At 43.9% G+C, this 12,364-nt stretch overlaps 1 protein-coding gene across 1 annotated transcript in view; it reads right to left on the bottom strand.

Annotated features, from left to right (window-relative positions):
* The window catches only part of LOC132582737 (fatty acyl-CoA hydrolase precursor, medium chain-like), a 43,272-nt gene that overhangs the window by 21,023 nt on the left and 9,885 nt on the right, over positions 1–12,364 (bottom strand). The window contains exon 2 of the mRNA XM_060254439.1: positions 6,044–6,248. Within this exon, the coding sequence (XP_060110422.1) occupies positions 6,044–6,248 (205 nt within the window). The remainder of the gene's footprint in view (positions 1–6,043; positions 6,249–12,364) is intronic.

Raw genomic sequence — 12,364 nt, 5'->3', positions numbered from 1 at the left:
GGGTTTTTTGCATTTAAAATTATTTCTACCGCTACAAATCTTCCATCTTTATCTTTAAACACTAATTTCGGGTCCAGTTCTTGTTTAATATAAAAGATCACTCCCCTTTTCTTCTGTTCAGGCAATGAATGAAATTCTAGTCCCAATTGCTTAGTCCATAAAAATTTGTAATCATTTTGTTTAATATGTACTTATTGTAGACAAACTGTATTACAATTTTGCTTTTTAATCCAATGAAATGTTGCCATTCTTTTTTGTGGTGAATTTAGTCCATTTATATTCCAAGATAATAATTTGTAATCCATCGTGCTGCAAATTCTTTGTGTTCTTCAAAAAATCTACGCAGTTCCTGTGTATTTGTAATTGTAATCCTTCTTCCTTGAAGTTCAAAGCTCAAACCTTCAGGTATTATCCATCTATCCCTCATTTCATTGTCCCGTAATTTTTCTATCAATTTCTTATATGCTCTTCTGTCATTTATCACCTGTCTTGGCAACTCCCTCATAATTTTTACTCTGCTGCCTCCCACTATTAATGTCTTTTCAAATTTTTTATTCATAATTTTCCCCACCATTCCTTTTGTCATATATCTTATAACCACATCTCTTGGTAGATTATTTTTTTTTTAGCATAAAGTGAATTCACTCTATACATATAGTCATACATGTTTCTAGTCCCTTCAGGATCTTCCTCCAGAAATTCTGCAATTATTTTTATTATATAGTCTTTCAAGTCAGTTTTTGTTTATCCTCAGGTACTCCTCTCAGACGTACCTGAGTCTCCATCAATTTGCAGTCATGAATTGCCACTTTTTCTTGTATTTTTAACAAGGTGGAATCATGTACTTTCACTCTCCCTTCCACCTCTTGCACTTTTTTTGATGTTACCGCAGTCTCATTTCTGAGATCCTCTAAATCTTTTTTTAGCTCTTCAATATCTTTTCTAATTTCTTTTTTGGAAGCAGTTATCATCTCCTTCATCCCTTTCATTATCCTGGCTTCCATTGCATCTAATTGGTCCTGCATTTTCTCAAGTGAAGCAGTCCTTGCACAGATTTGCTTGTGGTCTGACATGTAAAAACTCTGAAAAATTTGACCTCACCAAATTAAATTTCAGCTATCAGGTTTAAAAGAGTGAAGCTTGCTTTCTTCAATAAGCCTAATTTTGCCATCCTCTGAGCCTCCTGGGCTCAGATATTAATTTTTAAAGTTTTTATTTTCTCCAAAATGGCGGTCGCAACTTTCTGCTTCACTTTTTTTAAAAAATTCTTTTTTCCTCTGGAGGCTTCTAAAATGTTTATTAACAATAATGTCCAATAACATTTACCTTATAATCGTCACCTCTATCGGCTCCACCAATTTTTAATGTCCCGAATTTTATTTAAATTTTGGCCTCCTTGCAGTGGCCGCCGATGTTTTTCTATGATATTATAGTCCTAGATTAGGCTGGTTGCTTCAATGATTTCCCTTTTTCATCCAATACTTCCGCTTTACTTGCCACCAAATCCCATATTCGCTGGTAGAGAGATCTCACGATACTTGACGTATTTCCTCTGTTGATTGTGGAGCTGCAGTTCTATGACGATGGAGCTTTTTCTCAAAAACCGCAAGTAGACCAAACAATAAATTCCTTTCCAATTTTTAACACTGTCCTTTAAATTTACAAAGTCCAGATTTTGTCCCTTCTCCCCTTCTTCTTCCAAGCTTTCTAGATTTCAATTTCCCACCTTCTGGTTTTATTTTGTTTAACTTTAATTAGTCCCAGAATTAAAGATAGAGATCTGTACCTTTTCTGTAGTTATCCAGATCAACACCGGTCTTGTATAGCTTTAGATGTTTAGTAGTATCAAAGAAGATTAGGATCCTGTCGAGCTTAAGTCAAATAAATGACTCTGGAAACTTCTGCAGATGATGAAAATGCAACGTCTCTGGAGACCCTTCAAAGCCTCAAAGGAGCCCCCCCGACCCCCCGGGGACTCCCTTTTAGCCAAAATAAATCTCCTCAAAGTTTGCTGTGCATATCTTGGACTAATCTCTGACTGAAAAAAGTAGGCAGTAGGCATTAGATCACCTTCCACTACCCCGAACCGAAGTTTCAGCCTGCTCCCCTTCTGAGAAGCAGTTCAGCTCGGCATTTTCCAACCCCAGAAGTCGGTGCCTTCACATGTTCTTGACCAACACACAAAGCAACTAACGTACAAACCTCACAATGCCCTGCCATTTCATGTTTTCCCCTGGATCTTAGGTCACAGAGCACTGATCATGAGATTTCTGTAGTGAATGTCAATAAATCAAAAGCAGCCTTGCAATTTACAGATACACACCTTAACAGCACAGTCAAGATTCCTACAGCACAGACATTGTCTCCAGATTTTGATGCAATAATTCAGAACAAGAGGTGGCAGTTATCAGAGACTGTTAAACAAATATTGCAAACATGCTAATATTTTAAGCATGTTTTATTTTAAGTAAAAAACAAAAAAAACTTTAGTTGTATTTGTGCCGTATGAAGTTTATATCTCCTCTACTTAGCATTACATTTTATGACGCAAGTGGCACGGCCCAGCAAGCTCTCATTTATGTTCGATCCGGACCTCATAACAAATGAGTTTGACACCCCTGGGTTAGTTTGTAGCAGCAAAATAAAAACAGGAGTCCAGTAACACCTTAATGAGAAAGGAAGTTTATTTCAGCATCAGCATTTATGAGCCAAAGCTCACTTCATTAAATGTAAACTTATGCAGGAAGAAATTTTTAGTCTTTATGGTGTTCCTTAATTTTTCTTTCATTTCCCAAGGAGAGGTAGCTGTGAGGGTTTGGTGTCTATGGATCAATTCTAAGTCCTCTCACCAAACTACCATTTCTGTAATTATTTGGGGGAAGGGGGACACCATGACAAATTGGTAGGAAATGTTTGCTAGTTTTTAGAGCATACCTACACCTTCACTTGTCTTTGCCTGTCCCAGTCCTCAGATGCTCTCGTGCTCCGTTTTGTTTTTCCCCTCTTTTTTTTAATGAAAGTCATTTCATTTAAATGACTTTGTACAGGTGACAGACTGGAAATACAGACAAGCTGAAAAGTTTCATCCTTTATACGTAGTTCAAGAAACACAAAAGCGCTTTGGATGGGACAAAAGGCCAGAGCTGTCAGATTAACACTAGGGTTAAACACTAGGGTTGCCAAGTCCAATTCAAGAAATATCTGGGGACTTTGGGGGTGGAGCCAGGAGACATCGATGCGAAGCCAGGAACAAGGGTGTGACAAGCATAATTGAACTCCAAGGGAGTTCTGGCCATCACATTTAAAGGGACCACACACCTTTTAAAATGTCTTCCTTCCATAGGAAATAATAAAGGATAGGGGCACCTTCTTTTGGGGCTCATAGAATTGGACCCCATACTCCAATTGTTTTGAAACTTGGAGGATACTTTGGGGAGAGTCACTAGATACTATACTGAAAATTTGGTGCCTCTACCTCAAAAAACAGCTCCCCCAGAGCCCCCGAAACCTCTAGGTCAATTCCCCATTGTACCCTATGAGAATCAATCTCCACATAGGGAATAATGAAGTGCTCAACAGACTCCCCCCCCCCCCATTTCTGGCCACTCTGAAGTGACGGATTGGCCTCTCTACTCACGAGTTGCTGCCAACTTCTTCAAAGTAACACAGACAAACGATCCCAAGAGGAAGCCTTTCAATCAGCGACTGAAGCCTCCAGAAGTAGAAACGCACATAGTCCTCTGGGGGAGGAGCTTCCTTCCCCCCGCCGGCCAGACTCCCTGAGGAGACGCCAACCGGCAACCGGAGAGGACGTAAGGACGAGTCCCAGCATGCAGCTTGCGAAGGGAGGCCAGACTGGAGCGAATAGCAGGCTGGTGGTGGGCGGGTCTTTGTGACCCAGAGGAAGGGAGAAGCCTGAAGCCTGTGAGGAAGGCAGGCAGGGAAAGAGACACGGCGCTGTTCCACCCCCCCCCCCGCTTCTGGATTTTTTGAGAGTGGGGAAGGAGGCCGCTAATTCGAGGGTCCCCCGGCAGGGCGGGGGGGTTGGGAAGCCTAGTAAACACTGAAATAAACGTTATTTATTTACTTCATTTATACACTGTCTTTCTCTCCAGTAGGGACCCAAAGTGGCTTACCTCATTCTTGTCTCCTTCATTGTATCTTCACAACAACCCTGTAAGGGGGGTTAGGCTGAGAGTGTGCGACTGGCCCCAAGTCACCCAATGAGCTTCCATGGCAGAGTGGAGATTCCAACCTGGGTCTCCCAGACCCTAGTCTGAACCACTAGACCATACTGGCTCAGTTAGTCTTTAAGGTGTCACAAGATTTTTGTTTTATTTTGCTATGACAGGCTAACGTAGCTATCCCTTTGCAATTGGATTGGCAGCGCAATCCTAAAAATACTATCCTGGGGTAGTTTTGTAGAAAAATAGGTGGCGGAGTTCATTAGCATAACTCATTAGCATATGCCCCCCAGGCCAAATGCAAGAAAGGAGATCCCTGGGCAAGCAAAGCCTGCTTGGCCTGGCTAGAGATCCAGCCAGCCCAAGCAGGCCTCGCTCATCTGGGGCTCTCCTGGGCCGCTGCCCCCCAGTCAAAAGGCCAGCAAGCCAACAGCCACCCAAAATCACATAAGAAGTGGAGAAAGGGTGGCGCAGGCTTCTCCAGGGGTTAATGAGGGCTGCTGGGGGCGTGGCAAAGTCCCTGGTGGCCCACTCTCCTAATCCAGGGATTGTTATGCAGCTGCACCTACTATTCAATGGACAGGTAGGAGGGGAGGAAGAGGGGGAACCATCAGAAAGGTTCAGGAGGTGTGCTCCTGTGAGCTCCTGCTGAATCTGAGGCCTGCCTGCAAGTAAATGCAGCCTTCTGTGTAGAGCTGTTTTAAAGATTGCTCTCCAACACATGCTTTGACTACTTTGCCTCAGTCACTTGTGAAATGCCAGCAAATAATTCTCATATGGAACAATGTGCTATCTAAGAATGTAGGCAAGCCTGAAGGAACCTTGAATGGGTGGAGCCAAGACAAATTGGCACCCTGTGTTTTGAAGGCACAAAGCATGCAGGATCAAATATTTACATTAGTAGGGGAACAGTATTGTGGATGAAGTCATAAATCCATGTTAAAGAAATATCTCTAATACACTCTGTCACTCTATCCCAGCACTCCTGAATTTTCACAGAACTTTATCACAAATTTGTATTCTTAGCATATGCCCCTGTGCATTTGCAACATGCATCTGATATGCCTCTGTTAAATTTGCTCATCTTAGCAGGTGGGAGTACTGTTTCCATAAAACCTCCAATGCTAACCTGGTCTTTTTCAAAGGTGTGCCATAATCTTCAGAGCATAGCCCTTTAGGGATACGAATTTCAACAGACAAAAACATTTCAAAAATGGACTGGATTCCTGTTTACTCTCATTCTGAGCCAGTTTGGTGTAGTAGTTGAGTGTGCGGACTCTTATCTGGGAGAACCGGGTTTGATTCCCCACTCCTCCACTTGCACCTGCTGGAATGGCCTTGGGTCAGCCAGAGCTCTGGCAGAGTTTGTCCTTGAAAGGGCAGCTGCTGTGAGAGCCCTCTCCAGCCCCACCCACCTCACAGGGTGTCTGTTGTGGGGGAGGAAGGTAAAGGAGATTGTGAGCCGCTCTGAGACTCTTCGGAGTGGAGGGCGGGATATAAATCCAATATCTTCTTCTTCTTCTTATCCACACAAAAAATTGTCCAATATGAAAACATTGAACAGAGACTTAATGGGCACTACATCTTAAAATATATAATAATTCTTCCCAAAATTACTGAGTCCATAACAGCAACTTTTGCTTTGTCACATTTCAATAGAAATAGTTTTTATTACTGGACCTCTAGGACTGTTTGTGCCCTGATGTTTAAATACTACCACAAGAAAAAGTCCCCTCTGATGTGCTCTTATAAGCTTCAAGGAACTTGAACTGGGTCTTACTCTATAATGTGTGGATTCACAAAGAAAAAGGACATCTAAACAAATTAGACGTTACAGCAAAGTGAAGATGGGCTCTTACATTGGAGAAAAGGATGTTGCATCTCTCACGTGACTCCAGGGCTCTGGTGGTTGCGGAGGGGTGAATCTGAGGGACCCAGTGGGTGGTTTTGCAAAAGGGATTCCAAGAAAAGCATTCACAGGCTGGTCAGTACCCTTCACACCGATTACCATGCCTCGAAGGCGCCCATACGTAGTAATCACTTCTGGGTGGGCATTTTTGTCACCTATGAAAAGTCAACATAAAAATCATGTCAGAAGGCATAAAACTCTCCTTTTAGCTGCCTGGCTCTTGCGTTCATTCTGCTGTTTCTTTGCTGCAATAATCCTGAACTAAAGAAGGAGAATACTTGACCAAACCTTCTCTGTGTTTTCCATGTAGTGAGTAGGGGGGGGGAATGGTCTCTAGTTCCTAGACAGCATTGTCGTATTTTACCATCATCTTCATGTATAGCTAAGGTTGCCAGCTCTGGGTTGTGAAATACCTGGAGATTTTGGGTCTAGAACCTGAGGAGAGCGGGGTTTGGCACCTTCCGAATGGGATTACAGAAAACAATGCAATTGAAAAACTGTCTAAGGCAACAAAAACTGCCTACAACAACAGTGGTACTAACTCAGCAGCTTGTGGAAAGCCACATTTGCAATTACCATTAGCCAAAAGAGCTAATGGTACTTCCATCCTGACTCAGTCTGTGATACAAGGCTTGCACCTATGGTTGCCTATCTCCAGGTAGGATGTGATGGCGTTTCTCTTTTATTGATATTTATGCTCTTGATCAAATATGATCAAAAATGAAGCACTGTAATATTTCTGTCTTAACTTTTTCAATATTTGTATTGGTTATGTAAAATTGAAAATATTATTTATAAGAAGATCTCCTGGAATTACAACTGATCGCCAGATGGCAGACAATAGTTCCCCTGGAGAAAATGCTTTGGAGGGTGGACTCTATGGCACTATATCTGCCGAAGTCCAAGTATTTCCTAGTCTAAAGTTGGCAGCCCACCCTCTTGGAGTTGGAGGCTTGCTGTTTCTCTTTTCCTCTGGTAGCAGCTGTTCCGAGGTGGGAACCACCTGCCAACCACAAGCCCCACCAGGCTATGGCTTTGCCTACTTTCCTGAAATATGCGGAAGGGCTCACAATAGGGAACAGTGCACAGAAGAGCACAGAATGTGTGGCATGTCAAAAGACCCACATGTAGCTCCCAAACCACTGAGTATCCCTGGTCTCTAAAGCATTACACTTAGAGCATAATGATACACAGCATCCAATTATGCAGTTATTGTTATTCTTTTTTTGCTGGGCGGGCATAAGATACCATCTTCATTATGCTGACGCTACAGGGCCACCAGGGTAGGGTGACTCTGAGATCCTCTTGTATTCAGAGGGAAACTGTGTAACAGAGACCAGATAGTTTTGGTGGCAACATCTGGCCTTCCAGACACTGATTGTCTATGACAGCTGCATAGTGATTTTGGATCTAATTCAGGAGCATTTCCCATTTACCACATGGGGTTCCAGTTTTCTTTCAATGGCAAAGAATGATTGCACTGGATGTTGTAGAAATTAGAGCCAGATTTGTATGAGTCATAAACAAATCTGTGGTCAATAAATATTTTTTAAAAAGCAATCTTCATTAGCACATATGCACAGAAAATGTATTCTCATGGATTGCTGCCTTGTCGTGGTGAGAGGGCTTGCGCGATTCAATGAGGCTGTGGGCTATGCCATGCAGGGCCACCCAAGATGGACAGGCCACAGCTGAGAACCCAGACTCAATGTGATCCACTGGAGAAGGAAATGGCAAACCACTCCAGTATCCTTGCCAAGAAAACCCCATGTACAGAAACAAAAGGCTAAAACATATGGCGCTGGAAGATGAGCCCCTCAGGTCAGAAGGTGCCCAATATGCTACCGGGGAAGAGCGTTCAAGTAACCACTGAAAGAGTGAAGCGGCTGGGCCAAAGCCGAAAGGACGCTCAGCTGCAGATGTGTCTGATGGTGAAAGAACAGTCCGATGCTGCAAAGAACAATACTGCATCGAAACGTGGAATGTAAGATCTATGAAGCTAGATGCCTGCCCAGCAAAAAAAGCTAGATGTGGTCAAACAAGATGGCAAGACTGAACATTGACATCTTGGGAATCAGTGAACTAAAATGGATGGGAATGGGTGAATTTAACTCAGAGGATCACTACATTCATTATTGTGGGCAAGAGTCCCATAGAAGAAATGGTGTGGCCTTTATAGTTAACGAGAGAGTGAGGAAGGCAGTAATGGGATACAATCTCAAAAATGACAAAACGATCGCGGTCCGTATCCAAGGCAACCATTCAATATCACAGTAATCCAAGTCTATGCGCCAACCACTGATGCAGAAGAGATAGATAGATAGATAAATTTATTGTCATTGTTCTCAACAAAAGAGAGCAACGAAATGAGGTGCTCTTCCACAAACATACCAACACATCAAACACACATATTCATAAACTATTTAAATACATCTAAAACCATTTAAACCATTTAAATACATCTAAAACAAATAGTCATTCATAACCCTGCATTTATGCATAGAGGCTGAAGTGGACCAGTTCTATGAAGATCTACAACACCTTCTAGAATTAACACCAAAAAAAGATGTCCTCCTCATCATAGGGGACTGGAATGCCAAAGTAGGAAGTCAAAAGGTGACCGGAACAACTGACAAGTTTGGCCTTGGAGAACAAAATGAAGCCGGGCAAAGGCTAATAGAGTTTTGTCAAGAGAACAACTGGTCATAGCGAACACCCTGTTCCAGCAACCTTAAAGGCGACTCTACATATGGACATCACCTAATGGGCAACACAGAAATCAGATTGATTATATACTCTGCAGTCAAAGATGGAGAAGCTCCTTACAGGCAGCAAAAAAAAAGACCTGGAGCTGACTGCAGCTCAGATCATGAGCTACTCATCGCAAAATTCAGGCGAAAACTGGGGAAGCCATTAGGCCATTCAGGTTTGACCTTGATCACATCCCTTATGAATATACGGTGGAGGTGAAGAATAGGTTTAAGGAACCAGAGTTGATAGACAGAGTGCCTGAAGAACTATGGATGGAGGTTCATGACACTGTACAGAAGGCAGCAATCAGCACCATCCCAAAGAAAAAGAAATGCAAGAAAGCAAAGTGACTGTCTGATGAGTCTTTACAAATAGCTGAGGAAAGAAGGAAAGCAAAAGACAAAGGTGAAAAGGAAAGATTCACCCAACTGAATGCAGATTTCCAGAGAACAGCAAAGAGAGATAAGGAGGCCTTCCTGAAGGAACAATGCAAAGCAATAGAGGAAAATAATAGAATGGGAAGGACAAGAGATCTCTTCAAGAAAATTGGAGAAATCAAGGGAATGTTTCGTGCAAAGATGGCTTTGATAAAGGACAAAAATGGTAGGGACCTAACAGAAGCAGAAAAGATCAGGAAGAGGTGGCAAGAATACACAGAAGAATTATACAGGAAGGATCTCAATGTCCCGGACAACCATGACAGTGAAATCGATGACCTTGAGCCAGACATCCTGGAGTGTGAAGTCAAATGGGCTTTAGAAAGCATTACTAACAACAAAGCAAGCGGAGATGATGATATCCCAGTTGAGGTATTCAAAGTCCTAAAAAATTATGCTGTTAAAGTGATGCATACATTATGTCAACAAATTTGAAAAACACAACAGTGTGCACAGGATTGAAAAAGATCAGTTTATATCCCAATCCCAAAGAAGGGTAATGCCAAGGAATGTTCAAACTATTGCACCATTGCACTCATTTCACATGCCAGCAAGGCCACGTTAAAGATCCTACAAGCTTGGTTTCAGCAGTATGTAGATCGGGAACTACCTAGGTTTCACAGAGTTAGAGGAACTAGAGATCAAATTGCCAACATTCGATGGATTATGGAGAAAGCACGGGAGTATCAGAAAAACGTCTATTTCTGCTTCATTGATTATCATAAAGCCTTTGACTGTGTGGATCACAACAAACTGTGGCAAGTCCTTAAAGAGATAGGAGTACCAGACCACCTCACATGTCTCCTGAGAAACCTGTATAAGGGTCAAGATGCCACTGTCAGAACGGGATATGGAACAACTGGTTGGTTTAGAATAGGAAAAGGAATTCGACAAGGATGTATATTGCCACCCTGCTTATTTAATTCATATGCGGAATGCTGGCCTGGATGAAGCACAAGCCGGAATAAAGACTGCCGGGAAAAACATCAACAACCTCAGATATGCAGATGACACTACTCTAATGGCAGAAAGTGAGGAGGACCTAAAGAACCTCTTGTTGAGGGTGAAAGAGAAGAGCACAAAAGTAGGCTTAAAACTCAACATCAAAAAAACTAAGATCATGGCATCTGCCTGCATCACACCTTGGCAAATAGAAAAGGAAGACATGGAAGTAGTGACAGACTTCACATTTCTGGGATCCAAGATCACTGCAGATGGTAACTGTAGCCATGAAATTAAAGACGTTTGCTCCTTGGGAGGCCAGCTATGGTAAACCTGGGCAGTATCATAAAAAGTAGAGACATTACCCTGCCAACAAAAGTCCATCTAGTCAAAGTGATGGTATTCCCAGTAGTAATGTATGGCTGTGGGGGGGAGGGGGGGTGGGCTCCCTCTGGGTATCCTGCCCCCTCAGGAAAAGTGTATGCGCAATACATCGCCTCTCTCTTCCCGGTGTAGTGAACGCCGCGTGCTCACTGTCTGGCTATGCCTAGCAGATGGTCACTGCAATGGCCTCTCCTGCATTACTGCATCCATGGCAACACCTTCTTGCTGGTCCCCCCCCCCCCGTTTTTCACAGAGTTTGCTACGTCATGGTGCGACCAAATGTCCGGCAGTATAACCAGATGGGCAGGCTGGGCCCACCAACCTCACCAGCCTAAGAGAAGGAAAACTCTAACATCAAACCCGGGCAGATAGAGCTCGTTAATGTAACATCTACCACCTGGAGGACTCGCTGCCGGCGTCCCGGCTTACTGGGCCATGGCAGATGACCCCAAGGTGAAAGGGTGGAGCCAGTACCGCGCACACTGCGCTTCACCTAAAAATTCCTCTGCGCAGGCCTGAAGGGCATATCCACATCCACAACCCACAACACACCAAGTCCTGCAGCGATGGGCAAGGGGCGAAACGGCAGGTGGAAGATGCCACTGGAAGCCGCAGTCCCGATCCTGCATGTAGGCGGTTCAGGGTATTGGTCACCTGATGCTGACCCAGAGACGAAAGCATTTTTCGGCAGTACCCTGAACAACCAAGCAGCCTTATCTAGGGACAGCACTGCTTGCTCCACACGGAGAGGGGCCTAGAAAAGGTGGCCTAAACAAAGCTCGTCTCCTCCCCCCCCCCCAGTTGGCTAGCCGAGGTCAACGGGCATCCTTACTTGCGGTCAAAAAATAACAACAAATGAAAGGCATGCATCTGCCTCACAAAGTGTGCAAAGACTAAAGCTCGCGTGTTGAAACATCAGAACCATGCTTGACACAGTAGACAGTGGTCGCCCTGAACGACGTTCGGCTCTAGTTGCCCACAAACTTCTCAGGTTAAATATCGACATAGCAGCTCTCAGTGAGGTCCGTTTCCCTGAGGAAGGTAGTCTTCAAGAACACGGTGCTGGCTATATCCTCTACTGGTCAGGTAAGTCAAAGGCTGAGAGCCGCCTTTCTGGCGTTGGCTTCATGGTCAGGAACTCCATTGCCTCCAAACTAGAAAACCTGCCAACAGGTCACTCAGATCGCATCATGTCCATGCGCCTCCCACTTCAAAACAAGCAGCATGCAACACTCTTCAGTGTGTATGCCCCAACCCTTCAAGCAGATCCTGCAGAAAAGAACAAGTTCTATGATGATCTACGCAACCTCGTATGGAAGACCCCTACAGAGGACAAGGTGATCATCCTTGGCGACTTCAATGCCAGAGTAGGTAAAGACTTGGAAGCCTGGAAAGGAGTACTTGGCAAACACGGCATTGGCAACTGCAATGACAACGGGCGCCTCCTGCTAGAATTCTGCATGGAGCACCAGCTCACCATCACCAACACTATCTTCCAGCAGAAGAACAGTCTGAAGACAACCTGGATGCACCCACGGTCCAAGCACTGGCACCTTATCGACTACATTCTGGTGCGCCAGAGAGACCTTCGAGATGTCTTACACACCCGAGTAATGCCCAGTGCAGAATGTCATACGGATCATCGTCTTGTACGCTGCAATCTCCGTCTTCATTTTAAACCCACACCCAGGAAAGGAGGTATCTCTCGGAGGAAGTTTCAGGTTGGCAGCCTCCAGTCAGCCGAAGTTAAAGCTGCC

Source organism: Heteronotia binoei, chromosome 14, assembly GCF_032191835.1.
Source record: "Heteronotia binoei isolate CCM8104 ecotype False Entrance Well chromosome 14, APGP_CSIRO_Hbin_v1, whole genome shotgun sequence".
NCBI lineage: Eukaryota > Metazoa > Chordata > Lepidosauria > Squamata > Gekkonidae > Heteronotia > Heteronotia binoei.
This window is presented reverse-complemented; position numbering and strand designations above follow the sequence as displayed.